The 19,556-nt window shown below is 39.1% G+C and overlaps 1 protein-coding gene and 1 non-coding gene across 2 annotated transcripts in view; both read right to left on the bottom strand.

The window, feature by feature from the left end:
• GADL1 (glutamate decarboxylase like 1) overlaps window positions 1-19,556 on the bottom strand; it is a 147,491-nt gene that overhangs the window by 69,966 nt on the left and 57,969 nt on the right. The window contains exons 12-13 of the mRNA XM_065885240.1: window positions 14,911-14,962; window positions 254-343 (exon numbers count right to left, since the gene is read on the bottom strand). Coding sequence (XP_065741312.1) covers window positions 254-343; window positions 14,911-14,962 — 142 coding nt within the window. The remainder of the gene's footprint in view (window positions 1-253; window positions 344-14,910; window positions 14,963-19,556) is intronic.
• LOC136130147 (U6 spliceosomal RNA) lies at window positions 8,328-8,434 on the bottom strand. The gene has a single exon (XR_010656337.1). It is a non-coding gene; the product is annotated as a U6 spliceosomal RNA (small nuclear RNA).

Genomic DNA, 19,556 nt, shown 5'->3' with positions numbered 1-19,556 from the left:
AACTTCTGATAAATTCTACCACTCTCTTGCAAACAGCACAATTATTTTGAATATGTGTGTGTCAAGTATCTTGATTTATTTTAACAAATGCTCACAACTGTTTGGCATGTCATTAACTTTTAATATACTAAGAACAACCTCTCTAGATCCTCAAGAAGTTCTTGCAAGTACCAAATCATTTATAGGCTCAATAGACAATGGGCATTGAATCTATTTCATCCAAAGGAAAAAATGCAATATCCTTATCACTCACCAAATGAAGTTTTGCCCAGAATTCAGGTCCTTCCTCCATCTCTCTGAGGCTCGGTGGAATGTACCAAAAGCAAACATTGGCATATTCAGGCTGAAGATGAAGAAAGTTTGAAAGGTTTTAATTAATCTTAGAATGCAATTCAACTCTTAGCTAGTTTCTTTGAGTCATCATGTGTGTCTTACGTTGATAACATCAGAATCTGATAGATTAGACATCTGTTCAGCCTTACTTTTGATAACAGCTTATTGAGAAATTTTCTTCTCAGTTGGGTGCAGCCAGAGAGTGCTCTCCCCTCTGGGTAAGGAATGTGCACAAGATCAAAAATAAACATAATGAAGTTTGAAGCTAACTCATCCCAGCTCTTACTAACCGTTAGTTAGCACCTCATACATATATACCTAGAGATACCGTGGTTCATCCCTCTTCAACCCTAATCCTTAAGTTATATCTCACACCACCATATCGTTCCAATAATTTCTTCTCTACTTAAGGTGGCCAAAGTTGTCTTCTATTACCTGCTACACTTGACAAATACAAAATCCCCAATTACCTGTGAGTCGTTAACATATGATGTACTTGGGCTCCACTTAACCAGCCCTGCTGTGACCCTGGCCAATACAGCATCAGAAGGAAAAAAAAAGCCATCAGTTTGACTACTGGCTTTCAAGTATCAGTATCAGGAAGGGTGTGAGTCTGCTAGATGGCTTGCTCAAAATGAAGACTCTCAGCAACAGGGCTCAGAACACCCAGACCTGAATAAGTCCATCATAGAAATGGCTGAAGAACTGGGTTATGCTGGGTCATGCCCACCCACTCAGCACCTTCCTCATCTGATTTTTCATGCTGATAGTTTTTGAAATGACTGCCATTTTCCCACCACAAACACAGTTTGTAGGTAATAACTGGTGTTATAATAGTTCTCAATAACCAAGTTATGCTCCATTGTCAGTATAAAGTTTCAAAGTATTTCAGAGAGAAGAAACAGCTATCACCTTACATCTTAAAATCAAAACTGGTACTATAAAGAGTTTTGATTTTAGTGGATTTTAAATTACAACTGATAGCCCAGAAACATTCAAGCTCAACAAGGTAAGCTCTTGATCTGATCATCCCTTCACATTTGAAGTTTGTAACAGGCTTATTGAATTTGACTAAAAGAAAAAAAAGGAGCTACAGAAAGAACAAACAAACAGATGAGGAACCAAGATGGCGGACCAGAAGGATGTGCTCTCACTCCCTCTTGTGAAAACACCAGAATCACAACTAGCTGCTGGACAATCATTGACAGGAAGACACTGGAACTCACCAAAAAAGATACCCCACATCCAAAGACAAAGAAGAAGCCACAGTGAGATGGTAGGAGGGGTGCAATCACAGTACAATCAAATCCCATAACTGCTGGGTGGGTGACTCACAGACTAGAGAACACTTATATCACAGAAGTCCACCAACTGGAGTGAAGGTGCTGAGCCCCACGTCAGGCTTCCCAACCTGGGGGTCCAGCAACAGGAGGAGGAATTCCTAGAGAATTAGATTTTAAAGCTAAGTGGGATTTGATTGCAGGACTTCGACAGGACGGGGGAAAACAGAGACTCCACTCTTGGAGGGCACACACAAAGTAGTGTGCACATCGGGACCCAGCGGAAGGAGCAGTGACTCCATAGGAGACTGAATCAGACCTACCTGCTAGTGTTGGAGGGTCTCCTGCAGAGGTGGGCGGTGGATGTGGCTCACCGTAGGGACAAGGACACTGGCAGCAGAAGTTCTGGGAAGTACTCCTTGGCGTGAGCCCTCCCAGGGTCTGTCATTAGCCCCACCAAAGAGCCCAGGTAGGCTCCAGCGTTGGGCTGCCTCAGGTCAAACAACCAACAGGGAGGGAACCCAGCCCCACCCATCAGCAGTCAAGCAGATTAAAGTTTTACTGAGCTCTGCCCACCTGGAGCAACTCCCAGCTCTACCCACCATCAGTCCCTCCCATCTGGAAACTTACACAAGCCTCTTAGATAGCCTTATCCACCAGAGGGAAGACAGCAGAAGCAAGAAGAACTACAATCCTGCAGCCCGTAGAACAAAAACCACATTCACAGAAAGATAGACAAGATGAAAGGGCAGAGGGCTATGTACCAGATGCAGGAACAAGAAAAAACCCCAAAAAAACAACTAAATGAAGCCGAGATAGGCAACCTTCCAGAAAAAGAATTCAGAAAAATGATAGTGAAGATGATCCAGGACCTCAGAAAAAGAATGGAGGCAAAGATCGAGAAGATGCAAGAAATGTTTAACAAAGATGTAGAAGAATTAAAGAACAAACAAACAGAGATGAACCATACAATAACCGAAATGAAACTACACTAGAAGGAATCAATAGCAGAATAACTGAGGCAGAAGAACGGATAAGTGACCTGGAAGACAGAATGGTGGAATTCACTGCCGTGGAACAGAATAAACAAAAACGAATGAAAAGAAAGGAAGACAGCCTAAGAGACCTCTGTGACAACCTTAAATGCAAAAACATACGCATTATAGGGGTCCCAGAGGAGAAAAGAGAAAGGACCCGAGAAAATATTTGAAGAGATTATAGTCGAAAACTTCCGTAACATGGGAAAGGAAATACCCACCCAAGTCCAGGAAGCACAGCGAGTCCCATACAGGATAAACCCAAGGAAAAACATGGCGAGACACATAGTAATCATATTGGCAAAAATTAAAGAAAAAGAAAAATTCTTCAAAGCAGCAAGGGAAAAAGGACAAATAACATACAAGGGAACTCCCATAAGGTTAACAGCTGGTTTCTCAGCAGAAACCCTACAAGCCACAAGGGAGTGGCATGATATACTTAAAGTGATGAAAGGGAAGAACCTACAACCAAGATAACTCTACCCAGCAAGAATCTCATTCAGATTTGATGGAGAAATCAAAAGCTTTACAGACAAGCAAAAGCTAAGAGAATTCAGCACCACCAAACCACCTCTACAACAAATGCTAAAGGAACTTCTCTAAGTGGGAAACACAAGAGAAGAAAAGGACATACAAAAACAAACCCAAAACAATTAAGAAAATGGTCATAGGAACATACGTATTGATAATTACCTTAAACGTGAATGGATTAAATGTTCCAACCAAAGGATGCAGGCTTGCTGAATGGATACAAAAACAAGACCCATATATATGCCATCTACAAGAGACCCACTTCAGACCTAGGGATACATACACACTGAAAGTGAGGGAATGGAAAAAGATATTCCATGCAAATGGAAATCAAAAGAAAGCTGGAGTAGCAATACTCATATCAGATTAAACAGACTTTAAAGAATGTTACAAGAGACAAGGAAAGACACTACATAATGATGAAGGGATCAATCCAAGAAGAAGATATAACAATTATAAATATATATGCACCCAACATAGGAGCACCTCAATACATAAGGCAACTGCTAACAGCTCTAAAAGAGGTAATCGACAGTAACATAATAATAGTGGGGGACTTTAACACCTCACTTACACCAATGGACAAATGATCCAAAATGAAAATAAATAAGGGAACAGAAACTTTAAATGACACAATAGACATGAGAGATTTAATTGATATTTATAGGACATTCCATCCAAAAACAGAAGATTACCCTTTCTTCTCAAGTGCACAAGGAACATTCTCCAGGATAGAGCATATCTTGGGTCACAAACCAAGCCTCAGTAAATTTAAGAAAATTGCAATCATATCAAGCATCTTTCCTGACCACAACACTATGAGATTAGAAATGAATTACTGGGAAAAAAATGTAAAAAAAACAAACAAGTGGAGGCTAAACAATACGTTACTAAATAACCAAGAGATCACTGATGAAATCAATGAGGAACTCAAAAAATACCTAGAGACAAATGACAATGAAAACATGACTATCCAAAACCTATGGGATGCAGCAAAAGCAGTACTAAGAGGGAAGTTTATAGCTATGCAAGCCTACCTCAAAATACAAGAAAAATCTCAAATAAATAATCTAACCTTACACCTAAAGGAACTAGAGAAAGAAGAAAAAATAAAACCCAAAGGGAGCAGAATGAAAGAAATCATCAAATCAGAGCAGAAATAAATGAATCAGAAACAAAGAAAACAATAGCAAAGATCAATAAAACTAAAAGCTGGTTCTTTGAGAAGATAAACAAAATTGATAAACCATTAGCCAGATTCATCGAGAAAAAGAGGGAGAGGACTCAAATCAATAAAATTAGAAATGAAAAAGGAGAAGTTACAACAGACACCACAGAAATACAAAGCAACCTAAGAGACTACTACAAACAATTCTATGCCAATAAAATGGACAACCTGGAAGAAATGGACAAATTCATAGAAGGGTACAACCTTCCAAGACTGAACCAGGAAGAAATAGAAAAGATGAACAGACCAATCACAAGTAATGAAATTGAAACTGTGATTAAAAATCTTCCAACAAACAAAAGTCCAGGACAGATGGCTTCACAGGTGAATTTTATCAAACATTTAGAGAAGACCTAACACCCATCCTTCTCAAACTCTTCCAAAAAACTGCAGAGGAAGGAACACTCCCAAACTCATTCTGTGAGCCCACCATCACCCTGATACCAAAATCAGACAAAGATATTACAAAAAATGAAAATTACAGACCAATATCACTGATGAATATAGATGCAAAAATCCTCAACAAAATACTAGCAAAGAGAATCCAACAACAAATTAAAAGGATCATACACCATGACCAAGTGGGATTTATCCCAGGGATGCAAGGATTCTTCAATATATGCAAATCAATCAATGTGATACACCATATTAACAAATTGAATAAAAAACATATGATCATCTCATTAGATGCAGAAAAAGCTTTTGACAAAATTCAACACCGATTTATGATAAAAACTCTACAGAAAATGGGCATAGAGGAAACATACTTCAACATAATAAAGCTCATATATGACAAACCCATTGCAAACATCATTCTCAATGGTGAAAAACTGAAAGCATTTCCTCTAAGATCAGGAACAAGACAAGGATGTCCACTCTCACCACTACTATTCAATATAGTTTTGGAAGTCCTAACCACAGCAATCAGAGAAGAAAAAGAAATAAAAGGAATCCAAATCGGAAAAGAAGAAGTAAAACTGTCATTGTTTGAAGATGACATGATACTATACATAGAGAATCCTAAAGATGCCACCAGAAAACTACTAGAGCTAATCAATGATTTTGGTAAAGTAGCAGGATACAAAATTAATGCACAGAAATCTCTTGCATTACTATACACGAATGATGAAAAATCTGAGAGAGAAATTAAGGAAACACTCCCATTTACCAATGCAACAAAAAGAATAAAATACCTAGGAATAAACCTACCTAGGGAGACAAATGACCTGTATGCAGAAAACTATAAGACACTGAGAAAGAAATTAAAGATGATACCAATAAATGGGGAGATATACCATGTTCTTGGATTGGAAGAATCAATATTGTGAAAATGACTATACTACCCAAAGCAATCTAGAGATTCAATGCAATGCCTGTCAAATTACCAGTGGCATTTTTTACAGAACTAGAACAAAAAATTTGTAGGGAAACACAAAAGATTCCAAATAGTCAAAGCAATCTTGAGGGAAAAAAATGGAGCTGGAGGAATCAGACTCCCTGACTTCAAACTATACTACAAAGCTACAGTAATCTAGACAATATGGTACTGGTACAAAAACAAGAATATAGATCAATGGAACAGGATAGAAAGCCCAGCGATAAACCCACGTACCTATGGTCAGGTAATCTATGACAAAGGAGGCAAGGATATACAGTGGAGAAAGACAGTCTCTTCAATAAGTGGTGCTGGGAAAACTGGACAACTACATGTAAAAGAATGAAATTAGAACACTCTCTAACACCATACACAAAAATAAACTCAAAATGGATTAAAGACCTAAATGTAAGGCCAGAAGCTATAAAACTCTCAGAGGAAAACATAGGAAGAATACTCTTTGACATAAATCACAGCAAGATCTTTTTTGACCCACCTCCTAGAGCAATGGAAATAAAAACAAAAATAACCAATTGGGACCTAAGGAAACTTAAAAGCTTTTGCACAGCAACAGAAACTAGAAACAAAACGAAAAGGCAACCTTCAGAATGGGAGAAAATATTTGCAAATGAATCAACAGATAAAGGATTAATCTCCAAAATATATAAACAGCTCAAGCAGCTCAATATTAAAAAAACAAACAACCCAGTCAAAAAATGGGCAGAAGACCTAAATAGACATTTCTCCAAAGAGATATACAGATGGCCAAGAGGCAAATGAAAAGCTGCTCAACATCACTAATTATTAGATAATGTAAATCAAAACTACAATGAGGTATCACCTCACACTGGTTAGAATAGCATCATCAGAAAATCTACAAACAACAAATGCTAGAGAGGGTATGGAGAAAAGGGAATCCTCCTGCACTGTTGGTGGGAATGTAAATTGATACAGCCACTATGGAGAACATTATGGAGGTTCCTTAAGAAACTAAAAATAGAACTACCATATGACCCAGCAATCCCACTACTGGGCAAATACCCTGAGAAAACCATAATTCAAAAAGACACATGCACCCCAATGTTCACTGCAACACTATTTACAATAGCCAGGTCATGGAAGCAACCTAAATGCCCATTGACAGACGAATGGATAAAGAAGATGTGGTACAAATATACAATGGAATATTATTCAGCCATAAAGAGGAACGAAACTGGGTCATTTGTAGAGACATGGATGGACCTAGAGACTGTTATACAGAGTGAAGTAAGTCAGAAAGAGAAAAACAAATATCGTATATTAACACATATATGTGGAACCTAGAAAAATGGTACAGATGAACTGGGTGGCAAGGCAGAAATAGAGACACAGATGTAGAGAACAAACGTATGGACACCAAGGGGGGGAAGGTGGGGTGTGGTGGTGGTGGTGTGATGAATTGGGAGATTGGGATTGACATGTATACACTGATGTGTATAAGATAGATAACTAATATTGAACATGGGAAAAATAAGCAAATGATTAAAAAAATAAAAAAACAAATAAGGTACTTTGTAATTCAAGTCAATTACATAAACATTTATCATGAAACTACAATAGTCTTTACAGATCTACACAATTTATACTTGGTTTTCTAATTTATGATTAATTTGGTTTCTCTAGAATAGAATGTCCTGGCCTTCAAATTGTTTAATCATCTAATGTGAATAAATCTTTCTGTGAATAAATAAAGTCACTATGGTTGATTAGAAAGTAGAAAAAAGCAGTTATTATCTGTCACTAGATTCTAGGAATTTCCGTCTTTATATCAACCAAGATTTTTTTCCAGGTGCCATTTATGTCAGTTATCAATTTATTGCCTCTCAGCTCCGAATCCACCTGTTCTTTATGTTCTCCAATAATGGAAGTGGACTCTATAAATATTTCTCCTTGCCATCTGGTCCAATCGGAGACTTTATCACCAGAGGGTGCTGGAGGGACACGGAGAAGGAAGAGGTGTCTCCTCCTGGTCACGTGCACTCATCTCATGGGGCTCCTGCAGTAGGAGGGGCTCTTTTCAGCAGTTTTGGTGACCAGCAGCAAGTGGCCCCTGACAGCTTCCCCCAGCACCATGCCCTGTGGCGGCTTCACAGCAGCCTGGTCACAGGAGGATGACCATAAATGGTTTTTCTTGCACACTCTCCTCCGGGGACTTCATAGGGAGGGCTGCCAGCGATGCACCTTGCCTTGGATGGCTTGAGTGAGTTCTAAAATATGGCAGTGCCCTGATATCAGTGTCCTCCAGCACCCCAGGAGGTGGACTCCTAGAGACCCCACCTGTGTGACACCTTGGGGGACTTCCCTGTCATCTTGGGAGCCACACTGCACCCTCTCCAACCTAGTCTGGATCTCAGCCCTGGGTGGGGGTGGCCTCTTGCTCAGTGCTCCATCTCCGTTCTAGGAGTGATGTCTGTTCTTTACAGTATCTGCTATTTCTGTATTTTTTAGGGTCTCTTGCGAGGCAATCTCCCATGACTCCAATCAACTGTTAATAATTCTTTTTTTAAAATATGGAACTCTTCACAGATCTGCATGTCATCCTTGCACAGGGACCACCCTAATCTTTTCTGTATTGTTCTAATTTTAATATATGTGCTGCTAAAGCAAGCACGATAATTCTTTACATTGCACTTTCCCACTTCAGATTACTGTGCAGCTTTTGTCTTTTTATTGGACCCTAATACATCATTAAATAAGCCATTCTTTTTCATTTGCATGGCAACATTATGAATCATTTTGTAATAGTTTCTATCTGCTACCAGATCTGCTCTATATATTATGTTAGGACCTAGTCCTTTTGAACCACCTTTTATATTTTCTTCCTTGAATAAGTTTCGGTTTATATATATATATACACACACATATATATATATATATATATTTTTTTTTTTTTTTGGTACGCGGGCCTCTCACTGTTATGGCCTCTCCCGTTGCGGAGCACAGGCTCCGGACGCGCAGGCTCACGGGCCCAGCCGCTCCGCGGCATGTGGGATCTTCCCGGACCAGGGCACAAACCCGCGTCTCCTGCATCGGCAGGCGGACTCTCAACCACTGCGCCACCAGGGAAGCCCGGTTTAGATATTTTGGAAGTGACAAATCTGTGATATCTTTGCCCAGTCTCTTTTAGAATGGTGTGGCTCCAGTGCTATGATATTTGAAAACTGGTAAAGCCTTTTTGACATTTCATTTCATTGGAGGAAATTTGATGCTCCATTTGGTGGAATACCTTTACTATAGGCATTCCCCAAATTATTAAAACTTGGAAAAAACATCCCTTGAATATCCACTAGGAACATATTTGAGTTTTCCTGTCTCTTTGCCTCTGTAGCTTTTATTTTATATAGACTTTCTTCAAGTAGCTTCAAAGCAGTAAAGTGTATTTTCAGAGTAGAACCATTCACATGCCACTTAATTCCCTACATATATAAAAGTCTGACCTCTTGGGCGTCTTAGGACCACATTTAGTCCATATTGTCTAACACCACAACATTGAGAAGGCATAAAAGGGAATCCAAGTGTCTAGACCAGACGGATGATAGAGAAGGGTACAATAAACCTGTAGCAGTAAAAGCATTGTCATCATCTTTAAAAATTCATGGAGAAGTAGAGAAATGTCACCAAAGAAAAGATGGGTTCATTCTATCCTGATTTTCAAAGAGAAAGAAAGGAGATATATTCCAAGAAATAAAGCCAGTGCTTTGATGTCAATTCCAGCAAGGATTATTGAGCAAATAATATGAGACCCTTGGGGGAAAAAAAGTCAGTGGTCACCAAGATCCAGTAGCTTGTATTCTCTAAAACTGAGCCTTGTCAAAAGAAATTCATCTCTATTGCTGAAATATCATTAGATCACAACGATGATGATGATTAATAATAGTAAAAACTAGCAGTATGCTTTTTAATAAGTATAAATGTAGCCTCTAGCACATAGACTGAAATGATCAATCATGCAAATATAGAATGGAGAAGGGGGTCATGATGGATTTTACGTGACTCCAAGCTCACAAGTTTTAAGTAACTGATTAGACTACTGAAAAATTCCAAAGGCAGCACTTAGTAGCACAAAAAGCCTGGGTTTTGGAGTCACATGGATGCAGTTTGAATCCCAACTTCCCAGGTCTTTGCTCGGACAAGTGTCAAACTCTCTAAGCTTCAGTTTCCTAATCTATAAAATGGAGATTATATTGTCTACCTCACAGAGTTGGTTTGATGAGTAAAGAGATTATTTCCAACATTTACCACCACATCTAGCACACAGAAGGCACTCTACTAGTGTAGTGACTATTATTTGGAACTATATTGGTAGAAAGATGTGCTTTTCAAGTGGATAAACAGTCCCACTTGAAAATCTTCACTGGGTGAGACACATCACTGTGTTAATTTCTGCCTACATATTAGAAGGGGAACATAAAAAAGTTATAGCATGTCCAAAGAAGGGCAACTGAAATGTTCAATTTCATATGGTTTAAACAAAGAATATAACTCAAAATTTTTATATGTTCTAGATATTGGACCAGGCATTGGGATGAGAAACATGACTTACATTTTATGCTTATCTCCAGGAGCTCAGAGAACAGTAATAAAGCTAGGTACAGGCAATCAAGCTGCAATGGTATGGGTATTTTAAAAGAAGAAATTTCTCATAATCCAAGAAATATTCCTGGCAAAGCGAATAGTACACAGGTAGAAGCTGGTGTATTCAGGGTGATGGCAAGTACTTGGAATGACTAGATGGCAGGGTGTGCTGAAGAGGGGTTATGCTGGAAACAGAGATGGGCATCCTTTCACAAAGGGCTTCCTCACTGGCCATGCTGGGGAGTCTGGGCTTGATTCCAGAGGCAACTGGAGAGTTTCAGTCTAGGGGACAGATTTCATTTTATTAGAAAGCCCACAGGGTGGCTGCAGTGTGGAGTTGGGATAAAGGGGTCTAAGACTGGAAGCAGCAGATGAGTTGGGAGACAGCACCAACCTGAGTGGTAAGGGGAGCCTGAACTAAGGTGGTGGCTTTAGGAGTAGAGAAGGGAAATAGGTGAAGACAACATCGAGACTTTGGTTTAGATAAATCATAGTTCTAATGAAAAAGAAGAAGATGGATCATAGTTCTAATGGAAAAGAGTTCCAAAAATTCATCTGGAAAATGAATTTATCAAAATTTTGGTAAAGAAAATGGCTACACTTCAGCTTTAGAAATGATGAATTTGAGGTGACTGTGGGAGTCTGGAAAATTCCAGGACATACCTATATACAAAGGACTGAGCTGAGGAGACAAGTCAGGGATGGAGACATTATTGAGACTATTGATGACAAAGCTCTAGACATGGATAAAACATTTCAGGGAAATGGACACAGGAAAGGGCCAAGACAAAAGAATGGAGAGCATTTAAGCAGTCCCCAGATGAAGAGACCTTCACACAGAGACTTAGAAGAGAAAGTCACATGGAAAGGAGAAAAACTGGGAAAGAAAGTTAAAGGAACCAAGACAGGAAAGAAGTGGATAATGGTGCAAAATGCTGCAGAAGTCCAAGAAGAAAATTAAAGGATGTGCACTGAATTTAGCAAATAGAAGGTTGTTATGATCTAATAAAACTATATAAAAACTATATTTAAAAAACTGTAAGTTGCAATATGCTTGATACATATCAAATCCTAATAGTAGGATTCAGTAAGTATTAGAATATGAATATTTAGAGCTCCCTGGAAGAGGAATAAACTGTGAATTCTCTTACACAGGAAGTGTTCTGGCAGAAGTTGACTTCCTGTTACAAGAACTATCAAGAGAGGTTTCCTGCACTGAGCAGGAAGTTGACTAGATGTCCTTGAAGATCCTTTGTAACTCAGAAAGTCTATGAAACCTACATAACTCTTTCTAAGGCAGAACTCAGGAAGAGAAAAACAAAAAGTTGAATAATTAGGACTCTCCCAAGAGATCAAAATAAACATGTGAATGATAGTATATACTGCTAAGAAAACATATTAGATCTTAGATCCAACATGGAAAAATAAAGATAGGATTTTCAGGGGCCTATGAATAATGCAGAATTCCTTTGAAATGATAAGTTTCAATCATCTTCAAGAAGATATGCATTACTTTTGTTCTTTTCAGGGAAAGATATTCAAGTACTAGATACTCTGTGTGGTTGTGTTCATTTACTGTTTGTAATGTTCCACTTAACACTCTCACTGCCATCTGCTTCACAGTGAAATATACGTATATATCATTATAGACTTTGTTTTTTCCTAAATTGAAAACCTTGCAGTTTTACAGACCTGGGCTCTCATCAAACCTGTGTATCTCTTCTCTAAAGTATGCATTAGGGTTATATTTAATCAGTGCAAGGAAGGCATTTGTTATCAAAAAGAGGCTAATCGATTTGACACTTATATGTGAAATTCAAGGTCTAAATTTACTTTATTTCTCTAAATGGATATAGAGAAAAGAGGCAAATGCAGATCACATACAAAATCCCTTATAAGTAGGAATTCTGGAGGACCATTGAAGGAGCCACCTCCCCTGCTTTGGGGCCATCTGGCTCCCACAGATAAAATATCCAGGGCAGAAGGCTGCCTAATACTTAAAATCCACCTTAACTTTCATTACAAGGATGTGAATGTTTGCATTTCCCTAAAGATGATGGCAAGAGGTTCCTCCCTCAATTTTTAAGCCTTTAGGAAGGTATAAATAACATTTAAATCAGTTCATTTTTCTCGTCACTTTTCCTCTCAGCTCTATCAAAAGACTGTGCAGTTCTGAGGTGTACAGCTCTTTTCTTAAGACCTATACCTCCCACAGCTAGAGAAATAAAAAAGGCAATTCAAACTTGAGAAAATAAAGAGGTAATTCAACCTCAAGAAAATAAAAAAGGTGATTCAAACTCAAATTCAATCCAGTCAGATAGCTCTTGTTTCATCCTTACATGGTAAGTGTGCATCTCTAGAAAATACAGACATTTTCTTCTGTAGTTATAATGCCATTGTCATGTCTAACAAAATCAGTGATAACTCCTACCAGTTCATATTAGAAATTCCCCAACTGTTTCAAAATTAACTTTTTACAATTGGCTCCCTCAAACTAGGGTTCCAACAGGTGCATATGTTGCCTTTGGCTGTTCTGCCTCTTAGGTTTCTTTGACCCCGGAAGTGATCATCATCACACTCTCCTTTATTTTTCCTCATGCCACTGACCTGTTGAAGAAACCAGGTCAGCTGTACTGTAGAATGTTCCACATTCTAAACTGGTCTTCTTGCTTTTTAGTGGTGTTACCAGAAAGTCATTTAAATATGGACTCTTCTGCTCTTTTTGCAAGTTCCTTTATATCCGTAGTTTTCAGAGAGTCTGGATTCTTAGAACCTTCTGATCAGATGCCCCCTTTGCAGACAGTGGGAGAATCCACGGCCAGGAGTCTCCGGAGCAGTGTTTCCCGAAGTCATCTGAGGACCACCATCACATCTCACCCAAGTTACTGCAACAGTCTCCACCTTCTCTCGCTTATTCTTTTCTTGTCCTCCCCTCACCACCACCCCCTCCCTCTCTTCTCATGATATCCAGCACCATCTTTCAAAATGGAAGTCAGACTCCTCCCTGCTGAAAACTTCTCCAAAGATTACACTTGGAATAAAAGGCAAAGGTCTTTACCATGACCCGCCTGGCTCCAGCAGATCTGGTCTCTGCCAACCTCGCCACACTATCACCGACTATCTCTCCTCCTTGCTTAATGCACCTTCTTTTGGCTCCTCAAACACACAAAACTCTTCCTCTCACTGTTGTGGCCTCTCCCGTTGCAGAGCACAGGCTCTGGACGTACAGGCTCAACGGCCATGGCTCACGGGCCCAGCCACTCCATGGCATGTGGGATCTTCCGGGACCGGGGCATGAATCCGTGTCCCCTGCATCGGCAGGTGGACTCTCTACCACTGTGTCACCAGGGAAGCCCGCACACGGAACTCTTTTCAGCTTCAAGCCTTGGCAGTTGTTTGTTGATTCTATCTAGAATGCCTTTCCCTCAAGCATCTGTGTGGCACACTTCTTACCATCATTCAGCAGGTCTCAGCGCAGAGGCAACCCCAGAGGGCCCTACCTGCATCCCAACCAAAAAGGCCACCACCATCCACACCCCCCATTTCAGCATTTTACCCTATTTATTTCTATTATAGTACTTCCCATATCTGGAACTGTCTAATGAGTTATTTGTAATTACTTATTATCTTTCATGAATCTGTTCTATTGTTTTCTTAAGACTTCCCCCAACTTGATGTTTCCCATGTAATAATTTGCTTGTTTATTGCCTGTCACTTTCCTTTGGAATGTAAGCACCATGAGAGTTGGGAACTTCCCTGTCTTATATCTCCAGCACGTAGCAGTTGCTCAGTAAATCTTGTCAAATAAATGAATACCAAAAACTAGCCAGATTGCTTATATACAGGATACACTCCTAGGCTGCAGTCTCTAAGTGATTTTTATTATGTTAAAAATTGCTATAAAGTATATGCTATAAGAAGAGCTAAGCAAACCTCACACGCTGTATTTCTTAAAAATCAGAATTAAATAATATTCTTCATATTTTCTAACCATATATTTTAGAAAAAACCCCCAATAACCTCTATCTTTGTAACCACCATATTTCTTATATATAGCGAACAATCCAACAACAAAATGCCTTATTTTCCCATTGCTCCAAAGCTAATATGCTCTCATTATTTTATAAAAAGAGAGAACGATATGCATTATTATACATTCACTTAATTGATTTTTCACAGAAGCACCACTATAGCACAGTTGAATATTTGCAGTACAAGCATTATGCAATTTATATATCAAGATACAGGTCATAATTTATTCAGTATTATCCTTGGTAATTATTATTGAGCACTGTAATTTTCAATACTTAAAGGCAAGTGTGTTCTCTGAATCCAACAAAGGAAAAATACTCACTAATAGAGTAAATTAACATAATGGACTCTATGAATTAAGCTAATGGCTTGTTTCTAAGTCTGCAACACAAAAACCAATGAAATGTAATAGATTAGAAAATTACCACCTTCATCACTGTTGACTGACAAAATCACAAGCACAATTCTGTAATCACTTACTTCCATCAGTAATTTGAATCCTTCTCTTTTCTTGATTTCTTCTACTAGGTACCTAAAAAAAAGTCACAATAATATTTATAATCTTCAATCTAAAAAATCCATGAACATGGCTGACATACAATAAAACTATAATTTCTGATGCAGAGACAAGGCTTAGAAATAAGTAAGGGTACATGTACAGGCACAGGTCTGTATTTAGACGGATACACCTGAGCCTACTGCAATCCACTGGGGCCTGAGTAAAAAGGTACATCTCTTTGATGAGATGATGTCTATCTTACATGTTAGCATCAGACTTCAACCCAAGTGTGAAAGCCACACAAAGCAGATTGGATATATATCTCATTCATATTCTAGATGGGAATTTAGCATAGGTACTTAAATTATCTAGCTGGCTTGGTGGTAAAAGTTTTTGGTGTTTAGTCTTGCTTGTGTGTTCTTTTAAGATCAAGGAAGTGCAACACCATCCTTCCCAAGGCCAGGCCAGAGGGAGGAAAGACTGATCACTGGTATCATGCTAAAAGTAAGTGGGTTGTAGCCATTGATAGAATGTCTATGAAGTTATCTTGAATGTCAGGGAAAAAAGAATTATCATGCCATAAGCAAAGGGCACGGCTACATGAGATATGGAATGTGATGGAGAAAAGACTAAAATGACATTGAGAATGTAGAGTAAATGAACACTGACTCTGCCCCACTGGGCTTGGTTATTGTCTAAATAAAAAGATAAACCTTCTGAACAACTGGCCTTGAAAACTAGTGATTTGTTCATGAGCTTTGAAAAGTTCATAACACTTGACCCAGTATTTCAAACTAGGGTGTCAAATGTAAGGAAATGATAGGAGGTGCTGACAAAAATGTACTTTCCAGGGTATTTTGTAATTTTATGTTACAGCCAAAAAGAAAGGAAGGAAGGAAGAAAGCAGGCAAGCAAGCAAGCACTGGCTTTGAAAATCTTGTCCAGTCATATGGAATTATAGTACCATCATACTGAATTGATTGTGTAAATAAATTACACATATTCAATTAATACTTAAGGACAACAGAGAAATGCTCCTCTTTGGACCTCAATTCCCTTACCTGTAAAACTGGAATAACACATTCTGATTTTCCAATCTCAAAAGGACGTTGTAAAAAAATTAAATAAAATCATATGTAAAAAATTGTATAGAATATAAACTGTGGAAATGGGGGATTATTATTACTATGTTTATTTACTAAAGGATATTCTAGAATGTGGATATGAAATACACCAGTTAATGGGATGGAGTTCTTTTTTCCCAAACAATTTTTTTAGCTTTTTGCATAAGGTTAAGTATTGGTGCTTAGCATACAGATTATATCATCTTTAAATTATAAAATATCTTTAAAAATCCTATCGGTATTAACTGGATAATATGAATCTTTTATTTTGAGCAATAATGTTGTGACACCACACACGTGTGTGTGTGCACACATGTGCGCGCACACACACACACACAGATTCACAAAGTATTTGATGTTTTTTCTACATACTCCTTTCCCTGAACGTTTTTTCAGGAGATGTCATGTAGCTGTAAAGTTTTTACACCGTTAGCACACTGCCTAACTTTCGATAAAAGCAATTCCAATGGTCAATAAACATTAGAAAAGATGCTCAAGATCACTGGTAATCAAAGAAGTGCAAATCAAAATAACAATACTAAACCTGTTGCCCACAGGACACTGGAAACAAATTTAAAGAGGGACAACGTCCAGTGCTAGTGAATGTGATAGAAAGCTGCTATAAACCTTTCAAAATTAATAATACTCGTAGCTTCTGATCCAGCAAACCACTTATGAGATGCTGGTCTACCAGGAAAACCTCATCAACACTAAGACAGATAGATAGAGAGATAGAGAGAGAGATAGAGATAGATAGATAGATAGATAGAGAGAGAGAGAGAGACAGAGAGAGATGCATACACAAATGTTGCTGCATCTAAATCTACATGTGCATGTGTATGTGTGTGCATTCCATACGGAATAATTAGAAACAAGATTAATATCCAGAAATTGGCAAAGGGTAAAATAAAATGTATTATAGCAACACATGTACTATGATGCAGCTATTAAAGAGGATGGATTATATCTACTTCAATTAAACCACAGGGATGCTCATGATGTATTAGTAAGAGATGAAAGCAAGGGACTGAGAAACGTAGATAATATGATTCTGCTTTTTAAGAAAATGTAAAAAAAAGAAAAAGCATAAGTGATCCCTCTCCACATGTATATATGATCATGGAATGAAGTATGGAAGACCACATCCTAAAGACATCCTTGATGTCTACCTGAGGAAGCAAGAAACAGGATGCAGTGGGGAGGTAGAGACTGTTTACTCTCTTTTTATATCTCTGCAAAGCTTCATAGGTGTGGTGACTCATAATTTTTGAAAAGGAAATTAATAAAAGAAAAAAATACAAATCACAAAACAAAATAAATAGACATATACAATCTTTATCTATACAAGGAAAGCTTCATGAACCCTATTTTTTCTTACCTTTTCAGGCACAAATATAATGACAATCTGCTAACTCAGTGCCATGATTCCATTCTGAGGGGGCCTGCACTAATCCTGGATACCCCCAGGTTATGAAATCCAGGCAACGACTCTAGAAGATTCTAGTTGTGCAGTTGATCAACTTTGTGATTCTAGGCAAACTCCTCAGACTCCCTGAGCCCTCCTCAGTTTCCTCATGCATGTAATGGAGATGTGGAACTAGATTTGTAAAATCCTTCCCCAACATATAAGACTGTTAAGATGAAACTTCGACACACTGCCCATAGTCTCAGTTTAAAATATCTGTCAAGGGCCTCCCTGGTGGCGCAGTGGTTGAGAGTCCGTCTGCTGATGCAGGGGACACGGGTTCCTGCCCCGGTCCGGGAAGATCCCACATGCCGCGGGACGGCTGGACCCGTGAGCCGTGGCCACTGAGCCTACGCATCCGGAGCCTGTGCTCCGCAACGGGAGAGGCTACAACAGTGAGAGGCCCGCGTACCGCAAAAAAAAAAAAAAAAATCTGTCAAACTGTCTAACATTGCTCCTGGGAGAAAGGCATCCTAAGGCAGAGCTGAATCATTTCAGTTAAAACTCTGCCTTTTGCAAACCACGTGGATCAATGCCCCCGTGCAGTCACTCTCAGAACCTGTAAAGCCCAGTGTAACAAACACTCCAACTGAACTGAGGGTGGAGGTGATTTGGATAAAGAATTATAACAATAATAAAAGGTTTACACCAGAGTTCCCAAACTATGTTCCTTGGTATACCATGTTAATAGGTTTCCCACATGAAAGTGTTCCATTCAAATAAATTTGAGCAATGCTAGGCATATCCATTAGATTGCTTTTGCTTAAAATTAGAAGTGTACTTGGCTGAATTCATGAGAACATTTATTGAGCTGGTTGGAAAGTTCAGTAACGTCACCAAGAAACAGGCATTTTCTATTATTTCAGCCTGCCATGTTCAGAGTGTTAGTGAATTCACTTGTGTTCACAAGATGGCAGCCACAGCTCCACACATCACATCCATATGTGACAGTGTCCCAGGAAGAAAGAGAGGAGGCTGGAGCAAAATGCATTTTCTCTTAATTTCTATTTAGGTAAGAATATTTTCCTCAGAAGCCTTCATAGAATTCTTCCTGTATCTTATTGACTGAACCTAATTCATATATCCATCCCTAAGCTAATGACTGGCAAAGGGGATACGCTTAGGTCAATGATCCCAGCTGGAATGTTGCTATCTATATAAAATTGAGGTTCTGTTGGCAAGGAAAAAGGAAGAATGGTTTTTGGATGAACAGTCAACAGTGTCTGCCTACTGGCTAAAGTTTAAAATGTTCCTATATTACAAGCCCCTCAGAGCCTTTAATGTGCTAATGAACACTTTGAATCTCCAAGAGAGGACCAATGTATTGGTTAGCATTGTCAAAACATATTTGACCATGGAAACATTTTTTGGAAGAACATCTATTAAGATCTTCTGGAAGTCTATTATCCCATGGAGCGTAGGTTCAGAAATGCTAGCATAAAGTGCCTCTTCTATAGGGTACCTACCCTCTTCTTAAATAAATGCTTAGGGACTTCCCTGGTGGTCCAGTGGTTAAGAATCTGCCTTCCAATGCAGGGGACTCAGGTTCAATCCCTGGTCGGGGAACTAAGATCCCACATGCCGCAGGGCAACTAAGCCTGCACGCTGCAATTTCTGAGCCCGTGCCACAACTAGAGAGAAGCCCATGCGCCACAACAAAGATCCCGCACGCTGCAACTAAGACCCAACACAGGGCTTCCCTGGTGGCGCGGTGGTTGGGAGTCCACCTGCTGATGCAGGGGACGTGGGTTCGTGCCCCGGTCCGGGAGGATCCCACATGCCGCGGAGCGGCTGGGCCCGTGAGCCATGGCCGCTGGGCTTGTGTGTCCGGAGCCTGTGCTCCGCAATGGGAGAGGCCACAGCAGTTAGAGGCCCGCGTACAGCAAAAAAAAAAAAAAAAAAAAAAAAAGACCCAACACAGCCAAACATAAAAATAAATTAATTAAATTAAACAAATGCTTAAATGAAATGAGTTTTGGGGGAGGGGATCCAAATAAGGTTTAAGTCACTTCTGCCTACATTCATAGGATGATTTATT

Source organism: Phocoena phocoena, chromosome 10, assembly GCF_963924675.1.
Source record: "Phocoena phocoena chromosome 10, mPhoPho1.1, whole genome shotgun sequence".
NCBI classification, from domain to species: domain Eukaryota; kingdom Metazoa; phylum Chordata; class Mammalia; order Artiodactyla; family Phocoenidae; genus Phocoena; species Phocoena phocoena.
This window is presented reverse-complemented; position numbering and strand designations above follow the sequence as displayed.